Source organism: Anas platyrhynchos, chromosome Z (genome assembly GCF_047663525.1).
Source record: "Anas platyrhynchos isolate ZD024472 breed Pekin duck chromosome Z, IASCAAS_PekinDuck_T2T, whole genome shotgun sequence".
Lineage (NCBI taxonomy): Eukaryota > Metazoa > Chordata > Aves > Anseriformes > Anatidae > Anas > Anas platyrhynchos.
In genome coordinates, this window is record NC_092621.1 from 74,598,806 (window position 1) to 74,613,249 (window position 14,444).

The window sequence follows — 14,444 nt, forward strand, 5'->3', positions numbered from 1 at the left end:
ATCTGCCAGTTGAGGATCTTGAGGCTCTTGATGGAATTTTACTGAAAGTCATAGTCTTGGTCAAATAGCAAATCTTCTCTGAATCAGGAAAGCAGTAGTTTCAAGTTGACAGTATGTTAATGTTTCTTTCATCTGTCATGCACAGTGGAAAAATTAGTGAATTTCAGAAAATAGACTGAAGTTTGTTTTGAAAGGGAAATAGGAAGCCTGAAGGATCTGCAGCTTGGCTCTTTGATTTCCAATGAATGTTTTCTTGGAGGAATGCTAACTCTCCATTTTCTGTCCTCTACATGAGCATAGTAGTAAAACTTTGGAGCAAGGAGTGGAAAGAATGAAAGGTTACTAGCGAGAAATTAATAGGAAAGAATAGGGGTCACTGGAAAGCTATATAAAGATGGAAAAAATGATCCTAGAGCTTGGAAGATGAGCCAGTCAGCTACACGTGACGTAAGGCAAGCTGGGGTGTGCTGAAATGTGGAGCAGGCATTTAAAGATGATGCTTTTTAAGAAGGAGGAATAATTTCCACAGTGGTGTGCGAAGGCTGAGTTTAAACGAACAGAACACACACACAGACAGAGACACACAAAAAGAAAAAAACTGACTCAGAAAACCATGTGGAGTGCAACTTAGCCATCCTTTCTTGGCTGGGTAAGTAAGGGCTGGCTTTGAAAAAGGGAACCGAAGGCTGGGAGCGGTGGTAGTGTTGTCTGTGTACTTGCACCATGGTCTCTGTTTGAGAAATACTGGTTAGGTAAGGGATCATTTCTAGTGTATTTGTTGGATGCTGAATACAATTTGCGGGAGAGGTTTTCCACCGTGACTTACAGAGTAGGAAGTGGTAGATACTGTGAGCAATAGGATTTTGTCCAAAATCCCTTCTGTGGTAGCTATTTTGTGGGACATGTTATATATGTCTGGCTTGATTGTGGAAAAGAAATTAATAACTCTAGTGGCATCAGTCTGGAATTTTTAAATGGACTTGATTTCTTGGCTGTTTACAGTTTTCTACCCATTTGTTTGCTTTTCTTTGCACATAAGAATAGAAGCATATGCTGAAGCTGGTCAAATCTTGATAATCATGATAGTTAAAGAAATAGCTCCATTCTGCTGTATCATCTGATCAGCAGTTCAGTATGTTCACCTACTGTATGCATCTGGGAAAAAAAAAAAAAAAAAAGGTTAAAGCACATATAGGATAACATAAATTCATCACAATCTCCATGTTATTTTTGTTAACAGAGAAGAAAAGTAGTGTGCTCACTAGAATGTAAAACAACACCAGTCGAGAAAATAAATGTATCCTAAATTCCAGCAAGTAGTTGTATGCATACTCTTCTGTGAGGTTTCTCTGTTGTTTCTTTCACTGGGGAAAAAATGTTAACGCAATTCTAGCACTCTGCAAGTGACCATCTTTATTTGGAAATGTCTGCATGGCCTTCTTGCAGTGTTCAGTTTCTGTGAATTCCATTTTGTGTGGCTGAGTGAATAGTTTTGCTGTTCTGTACCACATTACACGGTGCCCTTTGAAACTTCTCCTGCAAGTCCATTGTAAGAGGGTTGGGTGGTACAAACTGCCAGGCTAGTTTTGCAGCAGCTGAGGGGCTCATGTGTTGACTGCACACCCGGTTTTCTTGTTATTCTCAATTTTTTTTTCCTTCCTGCCAGGAACAAATGCCAGCATGACTAGGATCTGAGGAAGCATCTCCGTATTCCTACCAGAAGTTCACGGGTGCAGAGGAGGGGTGCAAGGACAACAGGGACATTTTGAGCTAAAATGGATATCCCCACCGACTTGGTGCCGTCCTCCATGATGTCGCAACCTGAAGTGATTGAGGTGAGGAGATCGCAGTGAAACTATGATGTCTGAACTGACTGAACCTCTTTATTTCTTCATCAAATCCTAGGTTTTTTCCAGTCTCAATTCTGAGTCATCGAGGGAATTTTCCCTGAAACACTGTATTGAAAACACTCATCATTTGCTAAGAATGTTGTTATACTTTGCGGCATTACATTGCTGTGTTATAATACTATTTGTAGAAGAAAATATATAGCATATTATGATCTTTATTGTTTCCACGTAGGTGGTCCCTGCAGTATGGTTTGATTTTACTGTGCGTAATGACTACAAAGACGAAGGTTGTGTTGGGGTTCAGTTGGAATAGTGCTACAGAAAATTTCAGGTTCAATGCTCATATCAGGAAAGCTAAGGTTTTAAGCCAAAAGCAGCAATAAAATTAATCATATACTTACAATTACTAACACACTAACCTTCCTTTCATGAATCAAAGTGTGTGTTTAAGCCTCAATATTTATAAATACCTGAGCGATTTCTTCTGCTCCACGTACTGAACACCAAGTACTTGTGCCTGCTGGTGAAGTAAATATTACAAACAGAAAAGGAGATGTTAGTACCAGTCAAGATTTCATCTCGGAAAGTATTTTCAAAATCCCGTTGACTTCACTGAGACCCAAGAGTCTGTTACAAGTTAAAGCTTTTAAGGGTATGTACCTTAATGAACATTGTACTACCATTGATTAAGGTAATGACACTGCCAGAAAATTGGAGATCTGAAGGTTTTTTCATTTGTTTGCTTTGTTTTGTCTTTTTTGTTGTGTTTGTTTGTTTGTTTGTTTCTCTTTGCCAAAAATCGTTTGGCTCAGGAGAACTGCAGCTCTTACCAAAGAGCACAGAGCAGAACCCAAAATCTGTTTGGAGGAAACTTCTTTGTGCTACTTTTCCTCCTGGTTTCAAATGGAGGTAGATTTTGTGCCTTCACAGCAGGTCAGGACACCTAGTAGAGATGGAGATGATGTTTGCCTGTGTCCTGGGGTGCAAGGCTGCTGATGGACTCTTCTCCCTTTCTGGAGAAAGGCTTCCCCAGGCCATCTCCTTGGTGCTCTGAAAGACACTTGCACCACTGTCTCTGTGGGTTCCCGCTTTGAAGAAAGGCTTCTTTGTGTATGAGAAATGTGTGTAACTGTTTAGGGATTACTGTTCAGGATAAATGTTTTCTTGAAGGAAAAATACGGTCAGCTGTGGTGCAAGAATGAGTGGGAGAAAAGATTCCACTTGTAAAGGACCTGATGTGAAAATGGCTTTCTAATACGCATGGTCACTGTTCTGTTGTATTTACAATAAATGCACCCTTTCTCATAGTTTGCAAGGAGTTTCTGCTGAGTAAATCTTGCATGGGATTTGGATAACTACACCAAAGAGTAGAGAAAAGCAGATGATATCAGTCATTGACTGGTAACACAGATGGCTCTCCCTCCCTGTCTGGGCTTCAGAGGCTGTGCTTCCATTAGGTTTGATTTGGGAACAGAAAAGAAATGGCAACAGAAAACAAAGAAAAGACTGATATCTCAGTGTGGGTTGCAAAATATCATTCTCTCAACCTCATGTCATAAAAAGAGACTCCTGTTTCACAGATGATATCCACATGGGCAGGCTTTTGTGCATGCATGAATTCCCCACAGATTTCAGTAAACCATCCTGGATGTTATGGTTGATACAGGGCTTCAGTACTACGTAGGGGAGTCATGGCTCCAAAGAACCCTTTCTGATGGTAAGGAACGGCTCTTTAACAGAAAAGGAGGCAGTGAAATGCATCTAAAGAGGGTGATCACTAAGTGCAAGTACTGCAGTAAAGCAGTTTCACAGGGAAGGGGCTTGCCTTTAGCATTTGTGTTCACATTACAATGAATGTTGGTTATAGTTCAGAAAAATGTATTAATTGCAATACAGTTCTTTTCTGCAGCACATTATTTTGCCTTTAAAACTGAGCAGATACCACAGTGTGCTGCAGAAGACATTTTGAGGCTAATGTTTAAATGATATTTAAAAAAAAAAAAAAAAAAGCCTTGGAAGTAGTTTTGCATGCTTTCTGCATGAGCTAGATGACATCACATTAAAAAAAAAAAAGTTTCACTATTATTATTTTTTTTTAAGCATTATCAGGACAGCTGTTTTCCTTTCATTTGGTCAGTGTAGTATTAGAAATAAGTATTATCTATTTTATATTCCCATGCATTTATATGTGTGTATATATATAGATCTCAGTAACAAATATTATTCAGCCCTTTAACTGCATAGGGACAAGCAGAGACCTCAGCAGTACATTTTCGCAGCCTGAAGTCCAGTCCTTGCTTAGGTTTGATCCTACAGATGCTTGTGGTGGCACCACACTGGGGAATTTTCTGCTAATTTAATTGTGATTGGTATTTTTCCTGAGATTCATTTTCTGAGTCAGTTAACAAAAAGATTTCTGAAAGCAGCTTCTTGGTAGAAGGTGTGGCATTGCTATTACTTCTTTAAGTATTGGGATGTGTCAACATAGGAAAAGGTTTAGATGCATCTCTACAACTTTCTACTGAAGCAAAGCTGTTTTCCACAGTAGTGTCTCTTGATATCCTCCCTACATGCTGATCTCTGAAAAGCTCTGCTCCAACCTTCTTTTCCCCTCCAGCATCCTGTTACCACAGATGAGGACTGGGGAATAGACTTAAGGCATCTCGGTGAAGTTTAAATGTGAAGGATAAGTAAAGTTTCAGGGTCATTTGATTATGCATAGATGGAATCTGGAATAGGAAGTGGTTCTGTGACAACATTCCCAATGTACCAAAGAAGTCAATTAAAATAAAAGTTGCCGGAACATGCCTTGAATTTTTTAGCTATAGGGTTTTATTGTAAGGCTGAATCTATTCATTTCAAATTAGACAAGCCATACTGTTCCTAAAGAGAGAGAAACAACAAAATAACAAAAAATTTTTCATTATTTTTAAGGTTCTCTATGTTTTTTGGCAGATGTGACAACTTCATGTTTCAGCAAAAAGATAACAGAAACCTGATTAGTCTGATAATGCAGTAAAGTAGAAAGTTAAAGCAGTCTGTAGGAAACATTTAGCATCCCAGAGGGCTTTCTTTTTAGCAAAGAGGAAGCGTAATAAGTAGTGATCTAAACAGAGCAATTTACTCTATGGAGTGATTAGTATCTTCTCTTCTTGTGAATGGCATGAGATGAACTCTTCTGTAAAAGCTTTGAAGAAGAAATTGTGTGAGCTCTACTTGCTTAATGAGCTAGGGACTTCCAACAGTGCTTCAGAAATGCTTAAAACAAGAAAACAACAAAAATTCATCATTTTCTCTTTGCTTTTGCCAGCAGTGGATCCTACCAGCCAAATACTAGAAGTAAATGAATACATTTAAATAACCGCCTTGCAGCCGTTCCAGAGAGAAACCCAGAGCATTTCCCATTATAGTGGCCTTTCATGCCTGTGTGGTTACCAGAGCCAAAACCCACTTCTTCCACTTAGTGCCATTGAATACTTCTTTATTTTCCCTTCCCTTTGTTCAAATTAGAGTGGGAGAGATTTAAGCTATCTGTCCTTGCCACAGCATGGTCGTGTTTGGTATCCTTTCCCTCTTTGCAATGATGCTGGAGAACCCCTTTCCCCAGTAAAACCCAACATTTTGCATCTTGGATTTGCTGCTCAAACTTCTGTAGCTGGCAAAGGCACTGCATTTTTCTTCCTCTCTAAGTGAGTAAACAGAGTACCCTCTGTATTAAAACTGACCTCTTGGGGTGATAAAGTAAATGAGGGGAGAGAAAAAAAAAAAAAGGAAAGAAAGAAAAACAAAAAGAAGCAAATGGTTTGTGATTACGGGTGTAACTACCCAGGTACAGACACCACAGTGGAAACTAAACTACCAGTGTGCCTTTTTTTTTTTTTTTTTTTTTTTTAATGATAGATGAAATTATCAGGTGTTCAAAGTATACCTTCTATTTGTTCAAAACAGACTAGCATTGCCTTATAAGCAGCTGTTTAGTACTGTACAGACAACCTAAAGACAGGGAACCCTATCATTGTTGTCAGAACCCTAAGAGAGAAAGATTTTTCTGTATTCTGTTAATACATTTCACAAAAGAGTGCATCAAATCAAACAAAACCAAAACTATCTGATGTATATTTCAAGAAAAAGACGTATTTGCAGTGGTAAACACAGGTCAGCCTTCTTTCCATTTTGAAATCTTCGTTTCCAGCCCACCATTAAATGTGCTCTGCTCATTAACATAATTTTGAATAGGCATTTGCTTGAAGGCTCAACTCTCCCAAGTGCTTGCTTTGCTGGTTTGCTCTGTGAGGAGCGATGAAAGGTGTGCCCTGGAAATGGAAGTAGCCCCAATAGCCTGCAGCATTTTTTCAGCATAAAAGACCAGTCTTTCAGCTGCCGGAGCCAAGAACTAATCCCCAGCTTGGCTCACAGAGCAACAAACTGGGCCTGAAGGATGCTTGTTGCATTTCTTTATGCATGGAAACACACTTGGGAGTTTTGAGGTGTGGGTTTTGTGAAGGCTTGTTTTGGTTGGTTGGTTGTGTTTTTTGTCTGTTTGTTTGTTTTATGTTTTCTTTTGTTCTGATGTTTGTTGTTTTTTGTCAATGGTTGTTTGTTGTTATGTTCTTTTTTTTTTTTTTTTTGGCACCCCTGGTTTCTTCCAGTGTGAAGGCTTGTAAAGCAACACAAAGAGGGGACTGTGTGCAGTATCACCCTCAAAAAAGCTCTTCCCAGGGCTGGGTAGGGCTGTCCTGAGCTGCACTCAACCTGCAGAGCAGCCTGCAGGAACGTGAGAGCAGGTTGGATACCTGCCACGGTGTTCAGGTGGAGGGCAAGGGTAAGTCCAGGAGGGTAGGGCAGGCAGGCCTACGGGGAGTGAGCCGGGTGGCTTATTGAAGAAGCCTAGTCTGTACCATGACACAGACATTTTTTGAAGGTGTGAGAGGCAGCATATTCTGGTAACCTGATGGAATATAAACAACTTCTTGCATTTCTCATAGTGCCAGGAGGTGTTGGGCCTATACCAGGCCTTGTCTGAGATCCCTCTGCAAGGAGGAAGATGCAGCTGGGAAGCCCAGCTTGTCATGAAAGCTCCTCCAGAAGAAAATGAAGCTCAAAGAGTTTTGCAAAAACCCATTAGGTGGTCTGTATGGGATGTTCAGTCTCAGCAACCCAGAAGATATGTATGCCCAGTCATGCCTCTCATAGTTGCAAAGTGAATTAATATATTTTTGCCATACTTACACGTTGCAGTGGTGGCTCTTTTGAGAGGAGTTTGGAAGGCAGTGTTGGGGCAGCAAAGAAGTTGACTGGTCTCAGAAAAAATCTTGGGTAATCAAAGTGCAAAAGCCAGCCTTGCAGTGGAAGGGGGAATATGACAACGTGGAATTATATCCTGATTTAGGTGGTCTTTGTTTCCTACTGTATTGGAAAATGTTAATCAGAACATGTAGGTAGAATTTGTGAGGGATGCAGCTCATTTGAAAGTGATGGGTCTGTAGAAAAGAAGCAATGATAAAAAAAAACTATCTGAATTATTTGGTAGGCTGTTGTATGGATGTCTTCACTCTGTCTTCCACTGGGTATTTTTTTATAGTCCTTCTACCTTTTGATTCTATAAATCTCCTTAGGCAGAATTCTGCAGTGAAAGAGATTTTGTTTGCATGTGCATGCTTCTTTCTTGTAGCAGTAGAAAATGCAAGAGTGTGGAACCAGACAGTTAGCCACCTGGAGACCTGCTGGACCAGCTCAGTGTGCTCCTGACCATTACTGGTCTTCATCAGTAAGAATTCAGTCGGTGCATTGCATGATCCCTGATTTATCTATCCTGAAAAGTTGCAGGGTTGCATCTAGGTATTTCAGACCTACTATTTATGTTCCAGAAGAAAAGCATTTTTATCCTTTGCTGGACTTCCTGCTCTTGCCCGTTCTGTTTTTTTTAGCCCACGGAAGCTATTCTTGAACTTGCTTTTGTAGTAATGGACAGTGAATAAGCACTAAGGAAGGTCAACACCCTCTTTGGTTTTATAGTCAATCTGTGGAGGTTGTAATCATAGCTTCCAACAGGATCTGTGTCACTTGTGAATTATACCTTCCAGCAGTCAAACTGCTTCTTTTTCCAGTGTTGCTGGTGGTTGGGTCTCTTTGGTACCCTGAGGGTCTAGATGTGTTAGGTTACTCTTTTTAAGTATAAGCTCTTGGATAACTATGGGCTTCTCAGCTTGATTTTTGCTGGCTTGGACATTTGTTAGGTCTGAAACTCAGCAATATAGTCTACTACAAAAGCATTCTTAAGATGTTGCCACAAGGTCTATAATAAGTAATTATTTTCTTTATCTTGTCATAGCTGAATTAAAGGAATACCCTTGCAATGGGATTCATTTCTCCCCTCTTTTCAGCTGTGAAAACTAAAAAATTATTCTGGTGAAATTGAGATGGCTTACTAAATCTAACATGCATGTTTTTATTTAAATCTGTCAAACAGTTGCTTTGGACAGTTCTGGAAGATGCAGTTCTGCAAAGGGTATGTGAAGAGCTGTTGGATCTTGGTGATAGCATTTTATACTTTTGTTTTACAGACTTAAATAATTGCATAAGGTATAGTAGATCCAAGGCTTGATGAATCAGCACCCTTGTCTGAACACTTTCTTGATTTTGGACGTAACATTTGGGGAAAATGATACCTATCGATTTCTATTTTTACAGTAAAACACACCATCCTTTCCCCTTTGTTTTTGAACCTCTTACTTCCTTTGCATCCCATAGTCTGAACAATAGTTTATGCTTTTCATTAGATAGTGGAGATTTTTTGGTTGCAAATTGGATTTTTTTTTTTTTTCTCATCTGTTACAACTTTACTTCTATAAAGACCATGATTTTGCAATTGCGGCTTGAGAAATTATTTACATATTGAATCAATTATTCCTATACTTACTCTCTTATGCTTATTTTAAAGATATTCTTAATTGATACCCTTTTTGAGGATTTTGAAATTGGCAGTTTCCCCAAGTTTTTCAGCTCTAGCCTTCCTGGTATGTTGGTAAATTTCAGAGTATTTAGCTAAATTCAAAGCAGTGCTATTGCTTTTCCATTCACTGCTGTACTAAATGTAGAGCTGTAAGCCACCTATTGCAGTTTTGGAGTCCTAACCTACTGTTTCCAATTCTGCCTTAACTCTAAAATATTTTCTGGACTTCCGGATAGCACTGAGAATGATAAATATTATTTTTGGGATCCAAGGGTAGCTACCTAAGAATTAAAATCTCATCCTGTATAGGATGAGTCTCCTCTGAGTCTCGCAAACTTCAAGGAGACTGCATGCAAGTTGAATGACTTCTGTAAATTTGAGGTCTCTGGCTTCTACTTGGCATTTTGTTGCATGCAGAGTTGTCATCTTTCCCAGGCTTCCTTGCCAAATAAATGGATTTTCATCTCCTCTTCGTGTTCTGGGTAAGAAAACAGCAGCATGTCAAGGTTAATTCAGTAAAGGAGAAAAGGAGAGAAACAGACTGTGTTTGGAGGGCCTAGGGTTAAAATACTTTTAAAACATTTTCTTGGATATGGAAACATTTTTGTGGCTTCCAATTTTTAAAGGCTCTGTAAAAGTCAGACCTTAGTATGCTAAGACTGTTCATCTCTATTTCTCCCAGCAAGGAATAAATGCACACATGTCTTGGTGGGGGGTCTTTTGTTGTGTTTTTTGGGGGGAGGTGGGAGGCTAGGTGATCTAAGGAATTCTGCAAATTCTCAGATTGCAGTGGGGTTTATATACCGATCATTTGCCATTCATGCACCGAGGTGGTAGGATCCTGAGCTCCCCTCGTACCTTACTGCTCCAGGCACCCACTGCCTTCTCCTCACCAGTCCTTTTCCTAAGAGGAGAAGGCAGTAATGAGCAGCTCACCCAAGAATAACCCCATGGGCAAGACCTCTCCATGCCTTGGCCCAATTCCTCACCCCACTCTTTCAGCCGTGCTGGAGGGGCTGGGGCAGCAGCAGGATACATCAAACACTAATCACTGGAGAGAAAGTTGCTCTTCGTCCCAGCCTCCCCATTGCCACCCCAGTGGCATGGTCCTATACCACCACAGAAGAGGAGATGAGGGGACACGTGTAGCAGAGCGTGGCTGGAGAGGCCAATGCCAAGGTGCCATTCTCACTGCAGGATGAAAAGGTGTTGGCTGTAAAACCAGAGTGAGTTTTCTTTATGAAGTCCTGGTGCCGCATTTTCCAGTCTGTGTGCACTGGGTTGGGGTTGTGCCTAGGTCTCAATTTTTTGAGGATTTTAACCCCATATACTCAGGATTTTCTTGTTCTTTGGCTTGGGTATTAAATCAACCTCACGTGGTTAGAGGAGGCTTTGATTTCAGCCTGTTATTATTCCATTTTCCTTTATCTGTCTTGTTGGTTTGTAATTCAAATGGTTTTTTTTTCTGTGCAGATGTGTTCTGAAGATTTAGTTAGCATGGGTAATTTGTGGCTCAGTTTGTTTTAAACTTCTGTTGAGATACACAAAACGGATGAGGTAAATCTCAGGGCACTGCACATCTGGCTCACCCATGCAATGAAACACACTGAGTGAAACTTCAGGAAATTAAAATGTAAACTTCCCTGCCCCTTTTCCTGCAGGGGCAGGGGAGGGGCTGGGTCTGCCTACTTGTGTGTGTCATTATGGTATGTTAACACTTTCAGTTCTCGGAGGTACATTTTATTTCCCTCTTGCTAAAGCCTTTGCAGCCAGACAAAAGTGTCATGGGTAAATGTGGTGCCTTGGGATCTCTGTATGTTTGTGACCCGTGAGGTCAAAATCTTCCTGTGGATATCTGCTGGCATCCGAGAAAGTCCATCATCTGGAAGTCCCCTATTTGAACTTTTGTTAGTGACCTGTTCCTTATTACTGTCACTAATGGGCCCATTTATTGTGGTGTCTGAAAACTCCAGTGATGAACACGAATCAGTTCCCAATTTAAGTCTCAAGAGCAAACACCTGCATGACCGAGGCCCTGGAAAACTCTTCATTCCCCTAGGAATGAAAAGATTGCTGTTAAAGGAGGATTCCAGGTTTCGGATTAGCATGCCCTGAGCACAAAACTTCTCTCAAAATCCTTTACATGACCAGAGTCTTTTGTTCTGTATTCAAAAGGAAAGAAACTAGCGAGCCTCATTCTGTTCATCTGGGATTATTCAGGTGCTGCTCTGTTTTCAAACCTAACAAGTCTGGCTCTGTAGCACTTAGCATATTCTTATGTGCGTTGCACACATTCAGCCCTGGCTTGTCACTTTGTGAATGAGACAAATGCAATGCACTTTGTGCATATTACAATGAGCCTTGTGTTATCCTACCTTGTCTCAGGTTTCGTATGAGGAGCGTGGGGAGAATATTACTTAACGAGAGGGATATTTCATGTTCTAACCCCAAATGCAAAACAAAGTCAACACACGGGAAGAAGGAAAGCAACATCTACCACATTTTCTATTTCTGAAATTAAAATATATGTTCTGCCATGTGTAGTTTGTGTCTCACTGCAGGAACAACAGGGGAGCAAAAGTTGTTAAGTATGGGCAGCAGTCATCTACAAGAAACATTTAGATCAGTGAATACATCGGAAAAGACAGAATTTATTCAGGATCACAAACTAGATTTTGGAGTCCTGACCTCCTGTGTAACTGAGACGGTGTCCAGATATTCCTATAGAGGGCAAAAAACAGGGCATTCACATAATTAATGCAGATGTTGGCAAGCTTTTATAAGGTCCACTAATTCATTTCTATGACTTCCTCCCTCCCTCAAGGCTTCTTATAGTTGACCTGTTATTACCACACAATATTTAAGCAAAGAATTAAAGCCAGATGCCTTGTAGCTAGGTCTCCCTTTGTTAAGTATCCCTTGTAAATCAGTTTTTCTGGGCAGTGGAAAGATTGTACATAAGAACTTCTTTAAATTCTTAAATAATTAAGACTGAAAGGTTTCTAACCTAGAGTTGATGTATCCTAGAGGAACAATAAAAGTTTTATAGTAAGTATGCTGAGAAATAGTATTTACTCTGGCTTTTTATTATCCTGGGTCTGCAAATGTTTCTGATCAATGTTTAGGTTGGAGGTAAAATAATTTTTAGAAAACCCTTTTTTCTTTAACACAAATCTATCTATCATGTGGCAGATTTGGGATACAGGTGGGAAGTTTTGCACATTGCTTTATTGGAACTAGGCTAGTTGTGACGACAAAGACATGCAAATTAAAACAAACAAATAGCTCTGAGTAGTAATTCTAAGGCAATCTTTATCAGATACTATTTTAACTTGTGTCCAATTACTATTTCTGTTTCCTAGTTGTGTACATTTTTGGTTTCAAAGTGAAGGTTATGTTAGCTGTAGCATTTCCTGAGAATGGCTGGAGCTGTCCAAAACATGTTGTTTTTTTTTTTTTTGGTTTGCATGTTTAAATGGGAAGAAATTCTTATATTTTAATATTGTTGATCTGTTCCTCATTCCAGATTATTACCTGCTTTCTTGCTAAAACTGCTTCTCTTTCTGTGTTTAAGGGAAAAAAAAAAAAATCAGTCAGAGTTTCACAGCCATAAAACTAGACAGGTCTCCTGAGCCTCTTCAAACAGAGACTTTTCTGACATGAACTTCTTGTTGGTTTTCTTTTTATTATTATTTTTTTTTAAGTCCTTTACGATAAGCCATGCTAAACAAGGAACCAGTATGCTGCTCAAAAGAGTTTTATTTTCTGAGGCTTGCCTTTTGGGAATTACACCTTCAGTAATTGATTATAACTTAGGAAGGAAACTTATTAAGCATTTTCTTGTTGGCCAGTGTTTTTACACAAAGCTGTTACATTCTGGTGGGGTACAGGGCTTGCTTGCTGCACCCATAGCTGTGCTCAGCTGGGTACTCTGGCAGGAAAATTAATCATGTATTTCTTGACATAGCCATAACAATATTTAATGCAAGAAATAAAGTTTGCTGCTTTTAACATGCGTTAAGACAAATATTGCTTTTTTTTCTTTCCCTGCTTCGCTCTTTCTTTTTCTAACTGAAATAAGCAAGTTTAGGTGAGTTATATTTAAAGGCATAGCACATTTATAACCCAGTTCAGCAACATGGTTGATAGTAAAAGAAGGATGCTCATAGAAATACAGTGGCTTCCTTTATCACTTATAAATGCACTTCATGCTTTATGGACAGATAGGATCACTGGCCCAGGGAATTTACATTGTTAGTACACACTGATGATTTTAATTTAGGGTGGTTCTTCCCCATTTTTAAGACAGCACAACAAGAAATGTCCCTGACAGAGACCTAAATGAATGAAAACCTCCTGAAAACAGCAATAATTTTTCATGCTTTTTGAGGAGCTTGTCTTTTAACACGTCTACAGACAAACAATGTTTTATGCATTGATAACATAAATAAGGTATTGTATAACAGAGTTAACTTTTTTAATTATGAATTGCATGCCCTTCTCCATGAGTGAGTTTTTTCAGCAGGTCTGCTTGGCCAGAAGCTCTTAATATTTACTATGTAATTTACAATGATGTCAGAAGTCATGCTAGTTCCCAGAGCAGATGGAAGTATTTCTGGTGGTTTCTAATCTGGTTGCAGTTACTGGACTCCTCAGAGCAATTGTTTGTGAGTTGTGGAATGCTATTTGTTCTGAAAAAATAAATTTGTTCTGAAGCGTGTTCCCTTCCTGCCTCCAGTGCCTCTCCCAGCTCTCTGTGCATGCCTTGTCTGTGCAGGCAATCATATGTTTTTAAGTTCTGATGTCGTTCTTTTTCTCTCTCTCTCTCTCTCCCCCCCCCCCCCCTTCTTTCAGTCCACAGCCATGAGTGAACCACAGTGCTACTACAATGAAACCATTGCCTTCTTTTACAACCGGAGTGGAAAATATCTAGCCACTGAATGGAACACTGTCAGCAAGCTCGTAATGGGCTTGGGGATTACCGTCTGCATCTTCATCATGCTGGCCAACCTCTTGGTTATGGTGGCTATTTATGTCAACCGCCGATTCCACTTTCCTATTTATTACTTAATGGCCAACTTAGCTGCTGCGGACTTTTTTGCAGGGCTGGCCTACTTTTACTTAATGTTTAACACAGGACCCAACACTAGAAGATTGACTGTAAGCACCTGGCTTCTCCGTCAGGGTCTCATTGACACTAGCCTGACGGCTTCGGTAGCCAATCTGTTGGCCATCGCTATCGAGCGGCACATTACAGTCTTTCGCATGCAGCTACATACTCGGATGAGCAACCGGCGAGTGGTGGTGGTAATTGTTGTTATCTGGACTATGGCCATCGTAATGGGCGCCATACCAAGTGTCGGATGGAACTGTATTTGTGATATCACTCACTGCTCCAACATGGCACCGCTCTATAGTGACTCCTACCTGGTCTTCTGGGCTATTTTCAACTTGGTCACTTTCGTGGTCATGGTGGTCCTATACGCTCATATCTTTGGGTATGTCCGCCAAAGGACTATGAGAATGTCCAGACACAGTTCTGGACCCCGCAGGAATCGGGACACGATGATGAGCCTCCTGAAGACTGTGGTCATTGTGCTTGGTAAGTGTTTACTTCATCCCCCCCTGCGTTCCCCTCTCTG

The 14,444-nt window shown here is 40.2% G+C and overlaps 1 protein-coding gene across 3 annotated transcripts in view; it reads left to right on the top strand.

Moving 5' to 3' along the window:
* LPAR1 (lysophosphatidic acid receptor 1) overlaps positions 1-14,444 on the top strand; it is a 68,042-nt gene that overhangs the window by 21,479 nt on the left and 32,119 nt on the right. For all 3 annotated transcript variants that reach the window (XR_003492845.3, XM_027446213.3, XM_027446217.3), the window contains exons 2-3: positions 1,667-1,835; positions 13,657-14,404. Coding sequence is in view for 2 of the 3 variants with exons in the window: in XM_027446213.3 (XP_027302014.1) it covers positions 1,776-1,835; positions 13,657-14,404 (808 nt within the window). In the remaining variant the exon portion in view is untranslated. The remainder of the gene's footprint in view (positions 1-1,666; positions 1,836-13,656; positions 14,405-14,444) is intronic.